Raw genomic sequence first — 23,226 nt, forward strand, 5'->3', positions numbered from 1 at the left:
GCGGCGTCCCACGTGATCCCGCCGTCTCCTCGTGGCGTTCCACGTGACTGAGGCAGGTAGCAGAGCGTATCCTCTGGGTCCTAACTTTTTGCCGCTCCGCTGCAATAACGCAATCGGTGTGCCGGACATCTTAATCTCCGGATTCCCAGAAGCTACCCCTGTGTTGGGGCCACACGAGTGGAGTATAGGTTCCTCACTGTCCTTTACCAACCGCGTTTCGGGGCTACAACATGCCCCGTCCTCAGTGGTTAGACAGTAAATGAAACGGCATTCCTTTTATAGGGTAAATACCCAGTATCGCAATGTTCGCTGGGATAGTCAGCAGTCCTCAGGATATGGATCCTAGGTCCCGATTCTGGCCCACGTTCACGGCTATAGCTCCATCTTTCCCACTATATTATTTACATCCTTTGCTCTCTTTGTCGGGCGTGATCAGTACACATTACTGCATTATACAATGTATATAAAAGTCATATACGGTTCACATAAAATCCAGATAAGACTATATTCACATAAAATGCAGTTCTTGACATGATTCCTATATCACCGATCATACACAATATCACATATAAATCTGTGCGTTTTTCATGCGTTTGTTCATATAGCGATACATTTGCGTTTCTACTTTTCTCTTTATCAGGATTCGTGATCTAACATACATTTAATAGGTACTAATTCGTTTTAAAGAGGACCTTTCACCAGAATAAAACATCTAAACTAACTATACAGGCATGTAGAGCGGCGCCCAGGGACCCCCCTGCACTTACTGTTATACCTGGGCGCCGCTCCGTTCTCCCGGTATAGCCTCCGGTATCTTCATAGTTAGGCTCCACCCAGGGGAACCTGCCGGCGTCTCCTTCTCCCAGGCTGTAGCGCTGGCCAATCACAGCGCTCAGCTCATAGCCTGAAAGAAAAAAAAAGCCTCTCAGGCTATGAGCTGATCGCTATGATTGGCCAGCGCTACAGCATGGGAGAAGGAGGCGCCGGCAGGTTCCCCTGGGTGGAGCCTAACTGTGAAGATACCGGAGGCTTTACCGGGAGAACGGAGCGGCGCCCAGGTATAACAGTAAGTGCAGGGGGGTCCCTGGGCGCCGCTCTACATGCCTGAAATCTGTCTTGCTAATGGTCGACGTAAACTTTAGATTCCTATTAACATCCTGCAAGAAACAGTCCAGCGATTCCGCCGTGTCCGTCCGAATAAACACTATATCGTCCCTAGAACGACGCCACAGGAGCAGATCCGTCCCCAGCCTCGGTTGGATCATATCCGCCTCCCATTACGCCATAAATAAATTTGCATAGCTGGGGGCGAATCTGGTCCCCATGGCCGTCCTTTCTGCTGTACGTAAAACTCTCTGTCAAACACAAACTAACTGTGGGCGAGTTCACACCTCACTCCTTAACCACTTCCAATCTGGGCCATTTGCCCCCTTCCTGACCAGGCCTAATTTTGCAAAACTGACATGTCTCACTTTATGTGGTAATAACTTTGGAACGCCTTTATTTATCCAAGTCATTCAGAGATTGTTTTCTCGTGACACATTTTACTTCATGATAGTCATAAATTTGAGTCAAAATATTTCACCTTTATTTATGAAAAAATCCCAAATTTACCCAAATATTTGAAAAATTCACAATTTTCTAAATTTCAATTTCTCTGCTTTTAAAACAGAAAGTGATACCTCATAAAATATTTATTACTTAACATTCCCCATATGTCTACTTTATGTTGGCATCATTTTGGAAATGTCATTTAATTTTTTTAGGACGTTAGAAGGCTTAGAAGTTTAGAAGAAATTCTTCAAATTTTTAAGAAAATTGCCAAAACCCACTTTATAAGGACCAGTTCAGGTCTGAAGTCACTTTGTGGGGCCTACATGGTGGATACCCCCATAAATGACCCCATTGTAGAAACTACGCCCCTCAAGGTATTCAAAACCGATTTTACAAACTTTGTTAACCCTTTATGCGTTCCACAAGAATTAAAGGAAAATGGAGATCAAATTTCACTTTGTTGGCAGATTTTCCATTTTAATCCAATTTTTTCTTTAACACATCGATGGTTAACAGCCAAACAAAACTCAATATTTATTACCCAGATTCTGCGGTTTACAGAAACACCCCACATGTGGTCATAAACTGCTGTATGAGCACACGGCAGGGCGCAGAAGAAAAGGAACTCCACATGGTTTTTAGATGCCATGTCCCATTTGAAGCCCCCTGATGCACCCTTACAGTAGAAACTCCCAAGAAGTGACCCCATTTTGGAAACTAGGGGATAAGGTGCCAGTTTTATTAGTACTATTTTTGGGTACATATGATTTTTTGATCATTCATTATAACACTAAATGGGGCAAGGTGACCAAAAAATTGGTTGTTTTAGCACAGTTTCTATTTATTTATTTTTACAGCGTTCACCTGAGGGGTTCAGTCAAGTGACATTTTTATAGAGCAGATTGTTACGGACGTGGCGATACCTAATATGTATACTTTTTCTCATTTATTAGCATTTTTGAAACAAAAAAATTATGTTTTAGTGTCTCCATGTTCTAAGAGCTATAGTTTTTTTTATTTTTTGAGAGATTTTCTTATGTAGGGTCTCATTTTTTGCGGGATGAGGTGACGGTTTTATTGGTACCATTTTGTGGGACATATGCGTTTTTGATCACTTGGTGTTGCACCTTTTATGATGCAAGGTGACAAAAATTGCTTGTTTTGACACAGTTTTTTTTTACGGTGTTCATCTGAGGGGTTAGCTCATTATATTTTTATAGAGCTGGTTTTTACGGACGCGGCAATACCAAATATGTCTATTTTATTTTATTTTTAAATTTTTTTTTTTTATTCCTTACTTGGGGACCTTTTTTTTTTTAAATGTGAAACTTTTTTTTATTTTATTTTTTCAACCCTTTATTTTTTTTTTATACTTTTCGTCCCCCATAAGGTCATACAAGACCTCTGGGGGACATTTGCTTCACTTTTTATTTTCTTTTTCACTGTTAATTTCTCCTGTAACTGGGGCTGACATAGTAGCCCCAGTTACAGAAGAAATTGCACCCCCCAGAGAGGCTGTACAGCACAATACTGCGCTGTACAGCCTCAGAGCAGGGCTGATCGAGGTCTGTGAGAGACCTCACACAGCTACTGCACTCTCCGGTCCCGGCGGTCACATGACCGCCGGGCCGGAACAGGAAGCGCATATCGCTTCCTGCTCTGCATACACAGCGCTCGGTGAGTGCTGTGTCTGCAGCGATCCAGAAGGCAGGGACACCTGGGAACTGTCCCTGCCTTATCTCTGGGTTGCCCTGCTGTCACTGACAGCGGGCAACCCGATCAGCAGCTGCACGATTAGCGTGCAGCTGCTATTTCTGAACGGACGTTTTAAAACGTGCTTTCAGAAATAGAGGTCCACCGATAGGACGTTTATATCCTATGGGCGGACGGAAAGTGGTTAAAGCAGAAAGGAGAATTGCTGTTTTCTATTGGGCTGTTTGTCGGAAATTGTTTCTGAAGGGCTTCTAGGCCTAATGAGCGATCTATGATCGTATGGAGAGAACTTCCATCCAACGTGCCAAGAATCCATTCTTCATTCCACTCCATTTCTTCCAGAATTCTAACTATATCTGTAGTATCCCTGATATATGACGGTGAGCTCCTCACGGCCGGCTGTATCGAGACAAAGTACAGGATATCGAACTGATACCCGAGACAGTGGGTCTTCCCGGCGGTGTATTCAAAGCCTTGTGTGTTTTAGGATTACAATAAAACACTGGTATTCTCTTCTCCGCCTCATCTCTCCATGCAGACATCTTCGAGATCACGTGTCATTATATTTCGTCGACATTGTTGCTTTTAGGTCTAATTAGAACCTATTAAATGTATGTTTGATCACGAATCCTGATAATTGTATGATCGGTGATATAGGAATCCTGTCAAGAACTGCATTTTATGTGAACAGATTTTATGTGAACCTTATATGACTTTTATACACATTGTATACTGCAGTAATGTGTACTGATCACGCCCGACAAAGAGAGCAAATTATGTAAATAATATAGTGAGAAAGATGGAGCTATAGCCGTGAACGTGGGCCAGAATCGGGACCTAGGATCCATATCCTGAGGACTGCTGACTATCCCAGCGAAGATTGCGATACTGGGTATTTACCCTATAAAAGGAATGCCGGTTCATTTACTATCTAACCACTGAGGAAGGGGCATGTTGTAGCCCCGAAACGCGTTTGGGACAGTAAGGAACCTATACTCCACTCGTGTGGCCCCAACATAGGGATAGCTTGTGGGAATCCGGAGATTAAGAAGTCCGGCACACCGATTGTGTTTATTATTGCAGCGGAGCGGCGAAAAGTTAGGACCCAGAGGATACGCTCTGCTACCTGCCTCCGTCACGTGTGATGCCACAAGGAGACGGCGGGATCACGTGGGATGCCGCGAGGAGACGGTGGGATCACGTGGGACGCCGCGAGGAGACGGCGGGATCACGTGGGACGCCGCGAGGAGACGGCAGGATCACGTGGGACGCCGCGAGGAGACGGCGGGATCACGTGGGACGCCGCGAGGAGACGGCGGGATCACGTGGGACGCCGCGAGGAGACGGCGGGATCACGTGGGACGCCGCGAGGAGACAGCGGGATCACGTGGGACGCCGCGAGGAGACAGCGGGATCACGTGGGACGCCGCGAGGAGACAGCGGGATCACGTGGGACGCCGCGAGGAGACGGCGGGATCACGTGGGACGCCGCGAGGAGACGGCGGGATCATGTGGGACGCCGCGTAGGTAAAAAGAGGAAGAACTACTCCTGAGACGACACAAGACCGAACACGAACAAGCACAACATAGAGAGGTAAAGTACAAACACTGGCGCTGAAATCTCATTTTATCGATCTGTTGCATACAGCTAAATGGCGGCTTATATATCGGGACTCATGAGGTGAATGCGCGGTCGGACACAGCATTAACCGACTGTTAGAGATTGTGGACACAGTTTGAGAACTAAAAGAGGAGGAGGACTCTAATCAAGTGGAATAATGTAAGATTATGATCTGGATCAGCATCGTACCTATAAATGATTGTCTACTACCGTCTATGGACATGAATAGTGAACTATAGAGATAGGAATATAGCGGTCTATGCTCGCGGTACTGTAGCACAACCACTGTCTACCACCGTTTATGGGCATGCTCATATAATATTTGAGCCTAGTGTTTTTAGTATATTCGAGCTTGGTTTTATTATATTTATATTGGAGTATATGCAATAAGAGATTTCAGGGGTCCATATGGCCTTGACATTGCGTGCCCCCCGCACTTTTATATATTAATGTTTTGGATTGTGCCGCTCTCCACAGCAGCACAGCCTGGAAGCAGTACACTGACCGGCAGCCTATTAAGCCGTGCCTCTGGCCTAATGACAGGTCTGGGCGCCATATCGGATCAGTACCAGGCAGTCACATAGCAGACTGTAGACGGCCTGAAAGATGGAAGGAACAACTACTTCTTATCAAGGCAGAAGGTGAAACCAGTCAGATGTTTCCTCAGGTGATGTGAATATCCTGTGAGCAGAACAACTAGCGGGATCTGTCCCCTGTGTATCCGCTGTAGTGATTTTATAACTTAGGATGTAGAACCACATCCAAATGATCCCAACATGACGCTTAACCCTTTCCTGCACAATGAGGTACACGTAGGTCACTGATGTCATGTAATTCTTGCACAATGGCGTACATGTATCCACCAGGATAGCGCAGACACAAAATCTGTGCCCCCGTAATGCCCAGTGGGTGTGTGGATGTGACTGACCGTCATGTCCTGCAGGAACAGCCGGGATCAGAGAAGAATCTGATCAGAGATCGCCGTCAGCTGGATAAGGGGAACACTCCATGATGTGATGGAGACATCTCCAATCAAAGAGCAGCAGCCGGTGATCAGATTCTCCTCCTGCCCTGAAGGCACCAAGGACAGAACCTGAAGTCACTTTCCCCATTCATGATTCCATACCTGTGGTGACATCTCCTGGAATGTCCTCCTCCACCTCACTCTTACACGGGGGATCGCCCACCATCCTCTCTTCTTCATCCTCCACTTTAATATCAGTCAGATCTTCCCCCTGATTTGTCATCTGTAACAATTCAGTACAATACAGCAGACAGGTGGAAAATCTAACAGATCCACATAAGAGACCCCCACAATCTATGACCCCTTCTATGACTGCAGGACCCCCCTATATAGATGTGTATAGGGCTCAGCTCCATCTACCTGAGGGTTCTCTGGGACCTTCTCCTCTGGGCAGTCCTGGGAATACAGAGGACGGGGACATCTCTCTGGTGGATTTCTCCTCCTGGATCCATCTGTGGAGACACAAGCACACAGTGACTGAATACATGGCCTCCTGTAGATCTGTCTATAGATCAGACTCTTCTCTCAGCTCCTTCACTTCTAGGTTTAGTGATCGGAGGAGATAACACTGGAGGGTTTCCTGAAATCTCCCTCTGACAGAAGCTCCGACGTCAGGCTCTATACAGTCACACAGGGGCGGACATTGCCCAGAAGCTCCATGTATAATCTACAATGTATACACTGCACATGACGGCTCTTACCTTGTGATATAAGAGGCTGGTGCTTCTCCATTACATGTCACTGCACACACGTGTACACACTGCACATGACGGCTCTTACCCTGTGATATAAGAGGCTGGTGCTCCTCCATTACATGTCACTGCACACACGTGTATACACTGCACATGACGGGTCTTACTTTGTGATATAAGAGGCTGGAGCTCCTCCATTACATGTCACTGCACACACGTGTATACACTGCACATGACGGCTCTTACCTTGTGATATAAGAGGCTGGTGCTCTACCATTACATGTCACTGCACACACGTGTATACACTGCACATGACGGCTCTTACCCTGTGATATAAGAGGCTGGTGCTCCTCCATTACATGTCACTGCACACACGTGTATACACTGCACATGACGGCTCTTACCCTGTGATATAAGAGGCTGGTGCTCCTCCATTACATGTCACTGCACACACGTGTATACACTGCACATGACGGGTCTTACCTTGTGATATAAGAGGCTGGAGCTCCTCCATTACATGTCACTGCACACACGTGTATACACTGCACATGACGGCTCTTACCTTGTGATATAAGAGGCTGGTGCTCTACCATTACATGTCACTGCACACACGTGTATACACTGCACATGACGGCTCTTACCCTGTGATATAAGAGGCTGGTGCTCCTCCATTACATGTCACTGCACACACGTGTATACACTGCACATGACGGCTCTTACCCTGTGATATAAGAGGCTGGTGCTCCTCCATCATGGCCTCCTTGTACAGGTCCTTGTGTCCTTCTATATACTCCCACTCCTCCATGGAGAAATAGACAGTGACGTCCTGACACCTTATAGGAACCTGACAACACAATGACACCGTCATCACCCAGACCCTCCAGTGCTGTTACTGGAGAATTTCCCAGCATTCCCAGCAGTGTCACCTCTCCAGTCAGCAGCTCCATCATCTTGTGGGTGAGTTCTAGGATCTTCTGCTCATGTATCAGGGGGTGAGGGGGAGGCTCTGTGATGGGGTGAGGGGTCCTGCTCCGCCCTCCTGACTCCTGGAGATGGATGATGGGAGTCACACAGTCCCCCGATGTCTTCTTCACTATTGTGTACTCCTGTGGATGGAGAGAGACACTTAGGGAATAAACCCTTCAGGGGCCATGTGCTCTCTTCCGGCCCTCTCCTCCTGGTACAACGTGCCTACTTACCTCCTCATGGCTCCTACAACATGACTATTGGTCACTGGTCACATGACACATCACTCACCATATTGGGGGCTGATCTTTAGGTTCTCCATCACTTGGAAGGTCTGGAGGCCGTTCTCCAGGACCCTGGACTCTTCCTATCACTTCCTATGATGGATTCTCCTCCCCGATGTCTGACTTGTTACAGAATACAATAAAGAGGAGAGAAATCTCGAAAAGTTTACCTCTCCGCTCAGCAGGGAGATGATCTCCAAGGTGAGGTCTAATATTCTTCTGCTGATCTCCTTCCTGTCCATCCTTGGTGGTCATTCAGGAGAAGAGGAGAGAACTGGAGGAGCTGGAGGCTTCTAGTGCTGCAGGCGCCTTTATGAGAAGAGGAGAGGAAATCATCCAGGGGACAAGACCAGATGTCACCTCCAGAACCGCACTTCCTGAGCCTGGAGGGGCCCGCTTCTCAGAGCCCCCACCACATGGATTCCAGGGGCCCCAACATGGAGATCTCTGGTGGCTCCACAGGAGATAAATGTCTGATAGATGCAGGTCCCACCTCTGGGCTGTGCTCAGCTGTGTCCAGAACTCCTAGAGAAGAGACTGGAGAGAGCTGAGCTCAGGCCGGGCCCCGCTCCATTCATTCTCCTCCTGGAGGCAGGGGCCCCTCACCAGGACAGTCAGGGGCCAGCGAATGATGACAACCCCCATTATCCCCACTACTCCTCCCTCATCATACTAAGCTGAGGAGCGGAGAAGGATTCCTTGCAGTGCAGTGTGTGTAGGCAGGAGACTCTGAGCTCCGTGTATATCTAAGATCCTGGCAGTGAAAACCCTCATTCACACGGAGCAGATTCTTTTGTTCAGCAGCGAATGATGACAACCCCCACTATCCCCACTACTCCTCCCCCATCATACTAAGCTGAGGAGCGGAGAAGGATTCCTTGTGTGTAATGGAGGAGACTCTCCAGAGGTGACATGTCTGAGCTCTCCACCACACTGTCTCCTCACAGCTCATCTTACCTGCAGGCTGGAGGAATGGCTGATACCAGAGAGAACAAGAGCCCTGACTACCGACCAGGACCTGCCCAGTATCTGCTGCACTGCCAGAGCTGAAGGACCTGGGGTGACGTCACTGTCATGTGATCAGTGCAGGGGGCGGGGCTCAGCAGTGACTACCGACCAGGAGCTGCCCAGTATCTGCTGCACTGCCAGAGCTGAAGGACTTGGGGTGACGTCACTGTCATGTGATCAGGCCAGGGGCCAGGGCTCAGCAGTGGCAAAGATACCAGGTGGTGAAGGACCTGGGGTGATGTTATTGTCATGTGATCAGTACAGGGGGCGGGGCTCAGCAGTGGAGAGAAGCGGAAATGGATGACGTCACTGTCATGTGATCCTTGCTGATGAGCCCCACCCCCTGCACGGATCACATGACGATGACATCACCCCAGGTCCTTCAGCTCTGGCAGTGCAGCAGATACTGGGCAGGTCCTGGTCGGTAGTCAGGGCTCTTGTTCTCTCTGGTATCAGCCATTCCTCCAGGGTTGTGTCTAAACTCCATGCACCATACGGACCTGTTCCTTGCCCAGTATGGGGAATAGCGGACTCTACAGTCTGTTTCCCATGCCCGGTACGGACCTCTCGCCCCCTGGTGGTCAGGTCCGGAACTATGATGGGATTTATCTGATTCACAGTGAATTGTCTCAGCTCCATTCTCCCTAAGGACCTGCTTAACCCTTTGTGGTATGGGATCAGCTACAATTAATTTTGCCCAATAAATTGAAACAGATGAGTAAGGTTTTTATGTGTATTTCATATTTAATCCTTGTAATAGTTTAATATCACCGTAAAACCCAAATCCGTATCATGGACGCCCCTCACCTCCTGAGTAGAGTTGAGCGGACACCTGGATGTTCGGGTTCCACGAGTTCGGCTGAACTTGAAAAAAATGTTCGCGTTCGGGACCCGAACTTGACCCCGAACCCCATTGAAGTCAATGGGGACCTGAACTTTAGAGCCCTAAAATGGCTCTAAAATAGTCCTGGAAAGGGCTAGAGGGCTGCAAAAGGCATCAAAATGTGCTTAAGAGCATGGCAAGTATTCTGCAAACAAATGTGGATAGGGAAATGACTTAAAATAACATAAAATACAGAAAAATTAAAAATAATCTGGATCTAGGAGTAGGAGGTTGAGGAGGCGGTGGATGGGTGGATGTGGCGGTGTAGGTTGACATGGCGGTGTAGGTGGAAGCAGCGGAGAAGGAGGAATAGGTAGCCAACACTGATTTGTGTTTGGGACATATAACAAAATAAAACTAAGAATAAGTGCACTTGAGTACAAGAATGGATGGTTGAGGCTGGTATAAATGTCTATTCTGCACAAGGTACGGACAAGTCCTGTGGGATCCATGCCTGGTTCATTTTAATAAACGTAAGCTTGTCCACATTGGCTGCGGCCTGTGATAATGCTCTCTGTCGTGCTAAACACACGTTCACACTATACACTGGCTGCAGGGCAGGTCAGCACCTCCAAGGCTGACAAAGCTTTTCCACATGTTGGCCATGCTAACCCTGCCTTCTCAGGTGCTGGTGGTGCCCTAGCTGCGTTGGCGACCTCTTCCTCCTCCTCTGCCTTCGTCTTGTGCTTCCACTGTGCCCCCGCTGTCAGGTGGGAATGCCATCAGCAGCGTGCACTTGTAGTCGCGCATCTTCCGATCAGTGGTTAAGATATCGCACTAGGAAACTCGGACACTAAAGAAGGTGCTCCTGTTCAAACGAGAACACTCACTCGAATAAAAGAGATAATATATAAAATGTGGACAGGGCACTCAAAGAAATCCGGGACCGTGTAGTTACAAAGAAGATTATATTTATTTATGCTATAGGTCAGCAATCAATAAAAGGGTAAAGGACAGCAGCATAAAATGTCAACAGCGCAAAACAGTTGCCTCTGTATGTTGGCAACAATAGATATCAATACAATAAGTCAATAGTTTACAACAATCAAAATGGAGGCAATCCCCATGGTATTGGCTCTGGTGTGGAGTCACCATGGAATGCCAGAATTCGGCATAAAAAACCTTTAAAACAATCGACCCAATATTTGTAGAAAAGATAAATGTCCACTGGGAAAAATCGATACTGTAAAAAATCGATGGATTAGCTTTAGATATTATCGAGACCAATCTGTCCTGGAGCATGGATGAAAGTTCATGTCATTATGTGCCCACACCTGAATACAGCGGCGTCCCGCTAAAACAGGGTAGGTAGCGGTGTCCCGCTAAAACAGGGTAGGTAGCGTGTCCCGCTACTAAACAACTTGCAAGTAATTATTTGCCTCTGAAACGACTTCAAACTTCTGCCAGACCTCAGGATATTTCCACTCCCTAATCGTGGCTCCGTTGTTGTAGCACTCTATTATCGGGAGATTCTTACAGATGAAGACCACGCTGAAGAACTTTTTAATCGACACGTGGGCCAATGGTTGCCAGCCCTCTGTTCGTTTGTCCTCGAAAAGACTATGTTGGTAAATTTCATCGATATAAGGTAGCGTACTTCTGGTCAATGGCAGTCGATAGTAGGTAATGTATCTCTAAGCAGAAGATAGCGGGGGATGTGGCACCAGACGCGTTTTGGGGTACTAGCGTTCACCCCTTCCTCAGTGGTAAACATCCCCCTCTCAGATCCCCTCTTTTATAGTAGAACTTTTACGTGATTCATGGTCTCATTGGCTAATTGTCGAGCATCAGATCCGGTTTGTAGGGCATATGGAGTCACTCAGATTGGTATGTTAGTACAGGTGACTATAATTGCTATACAACAACATACATAGGTATAAAAATAGACAATATTCATCTTTTATCAATTAGCTAAATGTCTATAATTTCATACGTTTGTTCATCATAGATCCATGTATATTTGTCACGACCCTCGGTCTTGGTCGTGACTCCTTGGGAGCCGCATGCGGTTGCCCGCGTTTTGGAGTTTGTCAACCGCAGCTGGGGGCACTTAGTGGTTGCCTCAGGTGCGGTTGTCGCGGACAACAGTCATGCGTGCGGTTGCCCTTGGCAACGTGTTTTATATGTGTGCACATTCCCTGTTTGGTGTCCACAGGGTTTGAGTTGTATGCACTTCCCCTTTTAGTTGCTGTCTTCCCTTCCACTGGTGTTGGAAGGGTTAATCCCCTTCTGTGTGTTGTGAACATTGGGTGTGTCTCTGTGTGGGTGTGACCTCAGGCCTCCTTATAAGGTTGGTGTGTTGGAGTCTGAAGGTTCAGTTGGGATTTGGCTCAGCTTGGTGTGGAGCTCTGCTCCTGGGCTGTTTGTAATCCTGTCTGTGTGAGCCACCCTTATTTATTATTCTGTTTCCCTTGCTGTGTCTGTTGTCCCCTCCGGTGTGTTTGTCATTCCTCTCCCCACCTGGTGTATGTAGTTGTGGTGTGGGTTTTGTCTGAGAGGTTTGATTATGGTGTGTGATGGCTCCGAAAGGGGCGTGCTTACCCGGAGGGGTTAAGCGAAGGCAAGACCGTGGGTTTCCCAGCCCGGAGCCTCTTTCCATCTTGGCTGCGGCAGGTAAGAGTAGATAACATTGTTATTGTGCTTTGTGTCTTACCTGCCGTACGGCTTCCCCCATTGCCTTGCATCCTGTCAGCTACTGGGCCTCTGGAGACGCCAGTCATCCGTGTCGAGGATGCACAGGCATTCTCTGCCCTGTCATCAGGCCTAGGGTGTAGCAGGGATAGCAGGGTCCTAGGTTGGAGAGTATGAGCCCCCTTACCTTATGAGGCGGCTCATACGCTAGGAGTCCAGGGAGAGCGCTTAGGGTTACGTGAGGAGGTGACCAGCTCCCTGTTCCCTGCTATCTGGCGTTGCAGCAGCAGCTATTGCACGGTGGGGGGTTTTCCCCACTCACCACCGTGACATAATAATAAATAATGGCTCCGCAGTCGCAGGTCCCTCGAAAGAGGGTGGAGCATGCACCTCCATAGGCCGTTGGGGTGCATGCACGTTCTCCGGAGGGAGAGCGTTATGGGGTTCGCCGTTAACGGCACGGTTGGTGGCTTTCCCCCGCCACCTTGCTAACCGTGTCCGTGTTGGTGACCCCTCGTCCCTCTCAGGGTTCCTATCTCTGGTCGTCTGCTGGCAGCATTCCTTCGGTGTTCCGGAAGGTGTGCTGGTTGGGGAGTGTCTGCTGGCAGCGACCTGGAGTAGGAACGTCCACCTGAGTTGGACGCGGTGTCCTGTTTTCCTCCTCCGGACTGCTTTGTTGGCTGGCGACCTGGGGACTGTTGTGTACGGTCCAGGTCTGTTGGCGGCAGTTCCGGGGGGAGTTACGGGCATCTATCCGGCAGTGCCTTCAGTTGTTCTCCCTTCCAGTCTGCTTTGTTGGCTGGCAACCTGGGGCTGTTGTGTACGGTCCAGGTTTGTTGGCGGCAGCTCTGGAGGGAGACACTGGTGGTTTTTAGGCATTGCCCCTCCCCCCCCTCCCTGTTGTTTGGTCCCACCAGCCTCCCTTTTCGGTTGGGGGGGGCTTTTTTCAGGGGAGGGAGTGTCACGACCCTCGGTCTTGGTTGTGACTCCTTGGGAGCCGCATGCGGTTGCCCGCGTTTTGGAGTTCGTCAACCGCAGCTGGGGGCACTTAGTGGTTGCCTCAGGTGCGGTTGTCGCGGACAACAGTCATGCGTGCGGTTGCCCTTGGCAACGTGTTTTATATGTGTGCACATTCCCTGTTTGGTGTCCACAGGGTTTGAGTTGTATGCACTTCCCCTTTTAGTTGCTGTCTTCCCTTCCACTGGTGTTGGAAGGGTTAATCCCCTTCTGTGTGTTGTGAACATTGGGTGTGTCTCTGTGTGGGTGTGACCTCAGGCCTCCTTATAAGGTTGGTGTGTTGGAGTCTGAAGGTTCAGTTGGGATTTGGCTCAGCTTGGTGTGGAGCTCTGCTCCTGGGCTGTTTGTAATCCTGTCTGTGTGAGCCACCCTTATTTATTATTCTGTTTCCCTTGCTGTGTCTGTTGTCCCCTCCGGTGTGTTTGTCATTCCTCTCCCCACCTGGTGTATGTAGTTGTGGTGTGGGTTTTGTCTGAGAGGTTTGATTATGGTGTGTGATGGCTCCGAAAGGGGCGTGCTTACCCGGAGGGGTTAAGCGAAGGCAAGACCGTGGGTTTCCCAGCCCGGAGCCTCTTTCCATCTTGGCTGCGGCAGGTAAGAGTAGATAACATTGTTATTGTGCTTTGTGTCTTACCTGCCGTACGGCTTCCCCCATTGCCTTGCATCCTGTCAGCTACTGGGCCTCTGGAGACGCCAGTCATCCGTGTCGAGGATGCACAGGCATTCTCTGCCCTGTCATCAGGCCTAGGGTGTAGCAGGGATAGCAGGGTCCTAGGTTGGAGAGTATGAGCCCCCTTACCTTATGAGGCGGCTCATACGCTAGGAGTCCAGGGAGAGCGCTTAGGGTTACGTGAGGAGGTGACCAGCTCCCTGTTCCCTGCTATCTGGCGTTGCAGCAGCAGCTATTGCACGGTGGGGGGTTTTCCCCACTCACCACCGTGACAATATTCTGTGAAAAAAACGCACCTAAATATTTTCAATATTTTAAAATTTTTTGATATTTTTATCTTTATTGCTTTTATATTGATCTATACTTGATTTTAAAGTATCATTTTTATATTAATCTTATTGTACCCTTGATTCATATTCTACACAGGATTGTTTGAGTTTAGTGTAATCAGACCGTGCATATCCAATGTTCTATTAATTATCCATGATATTGTTCACCAAACCAATGGTAAGAGAAAAAACGAACATATGCCGCATCAATAACGCAACATGCATGGGTGCGTTTTTTTCACAGAATATACATGGATCTATGATGAACAAACGTATGAATTTATAGACATTTAGCTAATTGCTAAAAGATGAATATTGTCTATTTTCTATAGGCTACTGAGCCTTTTGGTGGTCCTCCAGAGTCTGCAGCATCTGGAGCAAGGTGCGGGTTGAAACGCTCGCATGCCCCGTTTCCCTGGGGGTGATACGGGGTGATGCGGGAACGTTCGATCCCATACAGTTGGTACAACTCATTCATTAGAGTACCCTGAAAACATGCCCTCTGGTCCGAATGTATCCTCTGTGGACACCCGAACACCTGTATAAAGTGTTTGCAGACCGCTTTCACGGCCAACTCTGCTGTCTGGTCTCTGGTGGGTACAGCCACCACATACTTTGTAAAATGATCTGTCATGGCTAAACAGTATGAGTGTCCCGAGGTAGAGTACCCAATCTGTACCTAATCGATCATAAGGAGCTCTAGGGGCGCTGAGGTCCGGAAGGCCTGGACAGGAGCCTGCTGTTCAGTACTCTTAAGACATGCCTCGGCCAGCATGTCGGCCATATCTTGGCAGTATACCAGCCGTTGGAGCCACTTGAACGTTTTGTCACTTCCGAAATGGGCACCCCTCTCATAGGCTTCTCAGGCGGCCTCCAGTCCCAATGACATTGGGATGACAATCTGTTGCTGATACTGCAGCTCTGACTGTAAATATTTGGTCCGACACAGGAGGTTCTGGGTAACAGTCAGCTTATCCCACTGCCTCAACAACTTTTGGCCCTCTGAAGTCAGACGAGCCTGCTCTTCTGGCCGAGGCCAGTTCTTGGTTCGGACCCATTCTTTCACCTACCACAGGTCCGGGCAGCCATTCTGGACCCTCTCCCAATTAGCCAACGTCTTTCCCAGCATCATTGGAATACCGGACGCCACCCCACTTGAATGTGCCATGGGTAATCGACCAAGGTAAGGAGTTTCAGTGTCCTCTAGCTCCTCATCGACACTCTGAGCCGACAACCCCACAGGGACTCGGGAGAGTGTGTCGGTGTTGCCATTCTCCCTACCTGACTAGAAATTGATGCGGTATTGGTACTTATAAATGATAGACAACAACCTCTGCTCAACCGAACCGAGCTTGGCATTCTCCAGATGTGCTAATGAGTTGGTCTCCGTCTTCACGGTCACCTCTGCACCTGCCAGGTACTCAGCGAACCTTTCGGTCATGGTCCACACCAGTGCCAATAGTTCCAATTTAAAAGAGCTATTGATGTCAGGATTGTGCTCTGACTCCCTCAGAGACCGGCTGCCATCGGCAATAACTCTCTCACGTCTACCCCAGACCATGTAGACTTCCGTCAGTATACAGCAGAAATGGGGTGTCGAACCGCGCATAAGCCAGAATCGGTGTACTGGTCAGCGCCTCCTTCACTGCTTCAAAGGCCTCTTGTTGCCGGGGTTCCCACTCGATGGGACGATTCTTTGGGCCCCGTGCAGTTCCCCTTAATAACTCATTTAGCGGGCTCACCAAATGATCACATTTGGGTATAAACCTCCTGTAGTAGTTGGCCAGTCCCACAAACGCCCACACCTCTCGTAGTGTACTCGGCTGGGGCCACTTCTGGATGGCCTCCACCTTGTTGGGGGGCAGCTTTACCCCCTGCTGGGTGACCAAATGTCCCAAATATTCTATCTGCTGTCGAAACAGTTGGCACTTCGTAGGATTAATCTCGCAGCCATCCTAGGACCTGTCGCAGCTTTGGGAGGTGATCCTGAAAGGAGGCCCCAAACACTACTATGTCATCTAGGTATATCAATACCGACTCAAAGTTGAGATCTCCCAGACAGTGCTCCATCAACCGCTGGAATTTTCCCGGGGCATTGGACAGGCCGAATGGCATCTGGTTGAACTCGTAGGGTCCCATAGGTGGGATGAAGGCCGTCTTCACTTGTCTTCTTGGCCACCGGTACCTGTCAATAGCCACTGGCCAGGTCCAGAGTCAAGAAGAACTTTGCATGACTCAGGGTAGACAAAGACTCCTCAATCCGGGGAAGAGGGTAGGCATCCTCGAATGATGGGCATTCAGCTTCTGATAATCCATGCAGAACCGGAAACTCCCATCTTTTTTCTGCACCAAGACTACTGGAGCAGCCCAAGGACTTTGACTCTCCTGGATCACCTGGTTTTCCAACATGCTGGCCACTATATCCTTCACCTCCCGGTACATTTTAGGCGGGATTTGCCGGTAACGTTCCCTGATTGGTGCAGCATCGCCGGTGGGGATTTCGTGTTTTATGGTGGAAGCACACGCGAAGTCCTCATCATGTCTCGAGAATGCCTCCTGAAATTCCCAAAGTGTGTCTTCCAGCAACTTCTGTTGTCCTGGAGTCAGGGTCTTGCAGTCCACCCTCATCTGGGCCATGATCACTTGACTGTTCCACTCCACTGTCGGGGTCTCCCTTTGATGGACCTCTACAGCATAGGTCCAGGCTAATCTCCTATCTGCCTGTAGTGTGAAGCCCCTTCGTCAAGGGATATCCCCTTCGGACACATAAACTTTGGCCAGCAAGGTATTCCCAGGAAAGGTTAACTCACAGTCTTCAATATTGAGGCAGGGTACAGGCACACATCCATCCTTCACAATAGCGAGTGCCCGGACTATCAGTGGGCAAGTCTGCGTTTCCTGGTAAAAGGGCTTGATCAGGACCTCCAGTTCATTCAGTTGTCATCAAGGCCCCACTGGATCTGCTCCCCTGGACCGCTGAATGGTTCCCATTCCAGGCTCCAGGTGCGGACATTTTGCTGATTAGAGGGGGTTGGACATAAAAAGGAATGGTTTTAATATGTGTGTTATGTCTTGATGAAGGGCTGGATTCTGTAGCCCGAAACATGTTACTGTACACCTTTTTCTTGTGATTTTGGTGGATTTTATACAATGAGCCAATAAAGAACATTTTTTTTACTGCACAAGAAGCTGGATTCTGTCTTTCTATTGGATATTCCATTAGGCCCAGTTCTGGCCTTTTTTCCGTGCTTCGTGGATTAAAGTCAGAGGTGAGAGCTGCAGCCATTTCTATCATTGTTTAGGCCCCACCAGCAGCATCAATATTTGTTCTTATCAAGGTGGGATCTTCACCGGGGGTCCTCCACGGCACCCTCATGTGTCCAATGGGCTGACCGGACATGTTGCCCTTTTGCAGACTACAGCTTCTCACAACCTTCTGGGTTGGCTGGTGTGTGGTGGCATAAAGTTGATGGTCTAGGTCTCTCAGCACGTTCATACCTAGCGCCACGTCAATCCCTCTCCAGGACGAATGGTCCACCTGCACGACCCCCTTCTTGCCGACATCTTGCCCAAACAGCCGGACCCGCTTCCAGACTATCTCTCGAACATCCATCTCACTGTTATTGGCAGCCATCAGACTGATTACGCTTCCATCTTCCGGCTCCATTATATGTCCAAAGTGTCTTTCGAAGAACTCCAGAGGCATAAGGGTGCACTCCAACCCTTTATCAACTACACAGCGTACCTTCTGGCCTTCCTACTCGGCTTCCATAACGGGGCTGCTGGCATACAGGTCTTATATACAGGACGCCCAGCTACTGCGGCGGTCGGAAGTTTAATGTTGGCTCAGACTTCATCTGTTCTGGGCACTCTCTGGCCATATGGCCATACTGTCGACAAGCCCAACAGAGGCGTCCCCTTTTGACATGCCCCCGCACCCGAGTTATCCTAGGTGGAGTGACACGGGGTGCTGGGGTCATTTCTGGAGGCTGTGGAGATTCTGCCTTCATCTGGGACACTTCCAGCCGAAGTTCTCTCAATTCTGTCCGTAGGGCCTGGACCACATCCCTTAAGGACTCTTCAGATGCAGACCGACCTCTTGTAGGATGGGTACTACTCACTACTATCGCCGCCACAGGCATGTATTCTTCCTCTCTCTCCACGGCAGCTAGGTAGACATTGTAGAATGTCATGTCGGGCGTCGTCCGGGTCATCTCTTGCAATTTGTTGAATTTGTTGGAGAGCCCTACTATAAACTGGCCTCGTAGTAGCCGGTGGTCCACCTTCCATGGCCTCTGGATCTCGCCACTGTATTTCATTTAGCGTCTCCTGTAGGGCATTGGAGTATTAAATCAGGGTCTTGCCCTCTCGTTGTGGTTGGTTGAAGAAGTGGCTCCACAGCTGCACTACTTTAGCACGCCCCCCTTGGGCTCTCTCCAGAGGAGAGAATATTTTCTTTCGGTTGCTCTCTTGGATTCAGGCATTACCATCATTGTCCATTTGACGTCACCCTCCAGAGCCCCCAATGCAACCTCTGCCCCCAGCTCGGGAGTCAGGTTACACATTCTAAACGCACTTCACACCCTTTCAGTCCAGTCCTGCAACATCATATTTTTACCATCAAATTTTGGCAGATGACGCAACAGCTCCCCCATGGGGATGTACCCTACTGGTATGGGCATGGCGGGGGGAGCTGTATTAGCGGTGTTGGGGCAAGTTGGACTTACACTGGCGCACCCTGAGCTAGGTCCTGCCGCTTTCCCGTCCATAATGGTTGCTGTATCCTGCAGACTACACCAAGATGTAAGCCGTGTACCGGGGTGGGCTCCCCAGGATACAGAGAAGTCACAAACTAGGAAAGCAACCCCAACACCAGGTTTTGCCAAAACAGAATTTTACTTAAATGTGGTTATAAACACAACCACAAATGCTGGGAACATACAATCAATTTACATACACCCAGCCTGAAAGCTGAGGCCTTTGTGCTGAGCAGCACAGCGCCCTCAGATGGATGCAGGGAGAAAGTGCCGTAATTTACCTACTGGAGGGCACAACTAAACTGCCACACCTTACCTATTATTACCTTAAAAACAATAATAACTGTATGGGTGTGTGGTACGGGCTAGCCTGCGGTGCAGCACAACAGCTTACAATAAGTTCCACAGGATTCCCCCTCCCATAACTGGTCCTGTAGCATGTGTCTGAGGATTCCTTCTGAGCAAAATGCCAGCCTGGCTTGAGTTTGTGGGAATTTTATCACCTGTCCAATAATTTATGTCACTTTAAGTTATGGAGTCCTTACAATGAACAGTAGTAACACTTGTGGCCTGACACAAACAGAGATTCTAACTAACTAACTACAGGCCTGGTCTCAGTCTCTAGGCTCCAACACTGTAATAAGGTGCATGCACAATCTTACCGACCCGGGTCTGCTTTGCATGCGCTGGTGACTCTGAACAGAAAAAAATGTCTCTCCAACAAGCATGCGGTACCGCAGTATATGTTGCTTTGTTCCTCTGCTCTTATCAGCACTCCTGGCAGAAATCTTCCTTCCTCTGGACAGGATCAGGGTCTTGGACATGATCAGCTCCACTTAGCTGCAGCTCTGGTCGTCACTGAGGGATCCTCCCTCACCTGGATGCCGTCAGATTCATTGCTCACACAGTTCCTCAGTGTCTCTCACAGCCTCACTCTAAGATGGCTGCTGTCTCCTTACTCTTCCTCTCCAGGCTCTGTGTGTAACTCCACCTCTCTCATGAATATGGAGATATATATGCAGTCTGTAGCTGTTTTAGGAAATAGCAGCATCTTGTGGCCAAACAGCAGAATGTCAGTCCAGAACATTTAATTTTATCCACACAAATAGTGTTCAAACAATGAGAGCTGTTTCCCACTTCTCACAGCCTTCCATCTAGAACTCTTGCACCCCTCCAATCTATTTTGAACTCCATTTCCTGACTAATCCACCTGTCTCCTCATCATTCTTTTGTCTCTATTCTTAGGAGAGAAAGATAAGGACAGAAATAAGCAAAAGCAGATGACACCATTGACTCCTGTGGAAGCTGCAGTGGGAACCTCCACACAAACTGATAGTAATCCCAGAACAAACCACCTCAACCTGTCAAACTAAGATATTGAGGTAATCAAAGAAGTCAGGTTCCCCTGAGGGGATGGAGTAGAGGTCCGAGTGGGAGGGAGATAACAGGTCCAACCCAAGTACAGCATTGGAGCGGAGGTGGTATGGGCAACTTACCCTGAAATTGTAAAAGTTTTTCCTGGACTCCTCCCAAACAGAATTATAGCCCAAATTTCATGAGGCCCACTCTTTCTGCTCCTCTGGGCTCCAGCATTGTCAACATTTAAGAATGGCTGGCTCACAGTAATTTGCATATAATTAAACTAGAATTATTGGATGGTCTTGAATAGGGGAGATACCTATCAGCTGATATATGCTGACCAAAGAGAATCGTCGCTACAGTGATGAGTAGCACAATATATTATAACATATACCAGACAATAAAGTAAATACAAATCCAGGTTTGTGCATCAATCCTGTAAACCGATCCTGATTACAGATAGAGGGAAAATTCATATTATACCAAGAAGACGCCATGTTGATTTATCACGTCATCGTCCCGGCACGTTTCACCTGTACTATCGTTGGGCTCATCAGGGGACATGTTAGGTAAATACCTGAACAGGATCAGATCAAAACTTAGATCTGAGAACACAATAAACAAAACAGAAGTTTCCAGTTTAGATGACAAGAGAGGATATACTATACGATATCCTCTCTTGTCATCTAAACTGGAAACTTCTTCTGGTTTGTTTATCTACTCATCACTGTAGAGACAATTCTCTTTGGTCTGCATATATCAGCCGATAAGTATATCCCCTATTCAAGGCCATCCTAGGGCGCTAAGGAGGCTTCCAATATGGGATCACCCCCTATCGGGGTGGCTATTCCGTTTGTAGGCAGGGCATGATGAATATATGGCCAGTTCTAGAGTCAGAGCCCATAGTATAGTATGGGTTATTTTTTTTTTTTTTATAGTATATAATAAAGGCTATGTTTTAGGGGTGGTAGTCTATGACTTGTAGAAGATATTAGTAAGGAAATTAAGGCAACAATTAAAGGCCTACACAATAACAAATCACTTGTTCCTGGTGTCTATACATTGGGAATTTATAAAATGCTGTCAGAACTGATTACACTCCTCTGTTGAGCTATTACAATATTTTACGCATAGGTTTTGATGCCGGATTCCTAAAGGTGGCCTATATAAAATTGCTACAAAAAGGCGGAAAACTTCCTTGATATAAACTGACTTGAAGCTATAGTCAAAAATGCTAATATGTTTGTTGGCAGAAGAGTGGCTGTTATGAAACCCTGCAAGATCCTGAAAGCTCTAGACAAGGTCTGGAACCAGGGACGGACTGGAAACTAAAAGTAGCCCTGGAAAAAAATAAAAACAAAAGTGGACCCATATTGCAGGAGGGTCGAAATCGACAGAAGGCAAAGCAACATAATTAGTCAGTGACAACATATGTCGGCAGGGACAAAAGAACTAGGCAGCGCCAGCAATACCATAGTGCAGAGCAATATACCGCCTCCCAACTGATCCAAATACCACAGTGCAGCACAAAATACTGCCACCACTGCATTGAACGGTATCACTGTCCTGAGGACATCGATTCAGTTGAACTCAGGAGGGCACCTGTGGCTGCTGAACAGGTGTGTAGGAGAGAATCAGATCATTAGGAGGGCTTGGGTGGCCCTCCTAGGCATCAGCCCACTGGGAAAATTCCCTGTAGGGTCTATGGCCAATCTGCCCCTTTCTGGAACCATCCTTTGATGGGTGAGTATATCACATTGCTAGCACTGCACACAAAAAGCCTTTATTACTGTTAGGTTGAGCTGGCTGGGGAAGGTACAAGACAAGACGAGCGTTTGGGGTAATTTCAGAGTCTTCATCTTGGACCTATATAAAAAAAAAACTGTTTGAATTTATACTCAAGGCTTCTTTCGGAATCATTTAAATTAACCAAGGGGATGACTCGGGATTGCTCCCTGTCACCTTTACTATGTAATGTTGCCTTCAAACCACTAATTTATCTTGAGGAATCATCCCTTTAATCAGGGTGGTGTTCTTCATCAATGAACACTGTCCACCATCGACAACAAATTTGAAGAAAACTAGTATTACAGCTACAGAAATTGTTGTGTCTAGATATGGCATACGTGGAACAACAGACCGAAACAGCAAAACTTATTTGACAAAGGAAAACCTTTTATTGTTAAACACTGGTCGAGAACAAAAATAGTCCAGTCTATGACAATTCAACAATACAATCAATGGTTGTTACAGAGAACTTCGGGGAACTCGGAGTGTCCTTAATCTACAGGCTTCCTTGAACACGGCTTCAGGTGGGAGAACATGGAGCAAGTCTGAGAAATAGTCACACAGGATTTCACTTCAGGGCAATGCTACATGACATTATCTTCAATATCATTAAAACAGCAATCTCAGAAACGTATGGCATACGCTGCGTCCTTGGGACCTGCAGGTATCTGTAGAACGGGGAACCCCTCATCCAGCCCACTGTATCCAGGTTTCCAAGAAATAGCCAAGATTACTGTCCTATTGTTTACGTAAACCAGACCTATTCTCGCAGCTTCACAAATGTCTGAGACGAGAATAACTGTTTAATTGTAAAATTTTAAATATAAAAGTCAGTAACCCTTTAATGACCAGGCCTAAAAAGGTCTTTGTGACTGGACAGTTTATTTTTGTGATTTAGTGCGGATGTGATGGTTTAACAGTTCTAACTTT

At 47.9% G+C, this 23,226-nt stretch overlaps 1 protein-coding gene across 1 annotated transcript in view; it reads right to left on the minus strand.

Moving 5' to 3' along the window:
- The window catches only part of LOC122930529 (zinc finger protein 569-like), a 58,775-nt gene that overhangs the window by 8,614 nt on the left and 26,935 nt on the right, over positions 1-23,226 (minus strand). The window contains exons 3-6 of the mRNA XM_044283998.1: positions 20,992-21,113; positions 16,800-17,113; positions 16,427-16,577; positions 6,015-6,066 (exon numbers count right to left, since the gene is read on the minus strand). Of these exons, the coding sequence (XP_044139933.1) occupies positions 6,015-6,066; positions 16,427-16,577; positions 16,800-17,113; positions 20,992-21,113 (639 nt within the window). The remainder of the gene's footprint in view (positions 1-6,014; positions 6,067-16,426; positions 16,578-16,799; positions 17,114-20,991; positions 21,114-23,226) is intronic.

Source organism: Bufo gargarizans, chromosome 1 (assembly GCF_014858855.1).
Source record: "Bufo gargarizans isolate SCDJY-AF-19 chromosome 1, ASM1485885v1, whole genome shotgun sequence".
In the NCBI taxonomy this organism is placed as follows: domain Eukaryota; kingdom Metazoa; phylum Chordata; class Amphibia; order Anura; family Bufonidae; genus Bufo; species Bufo gargarizans.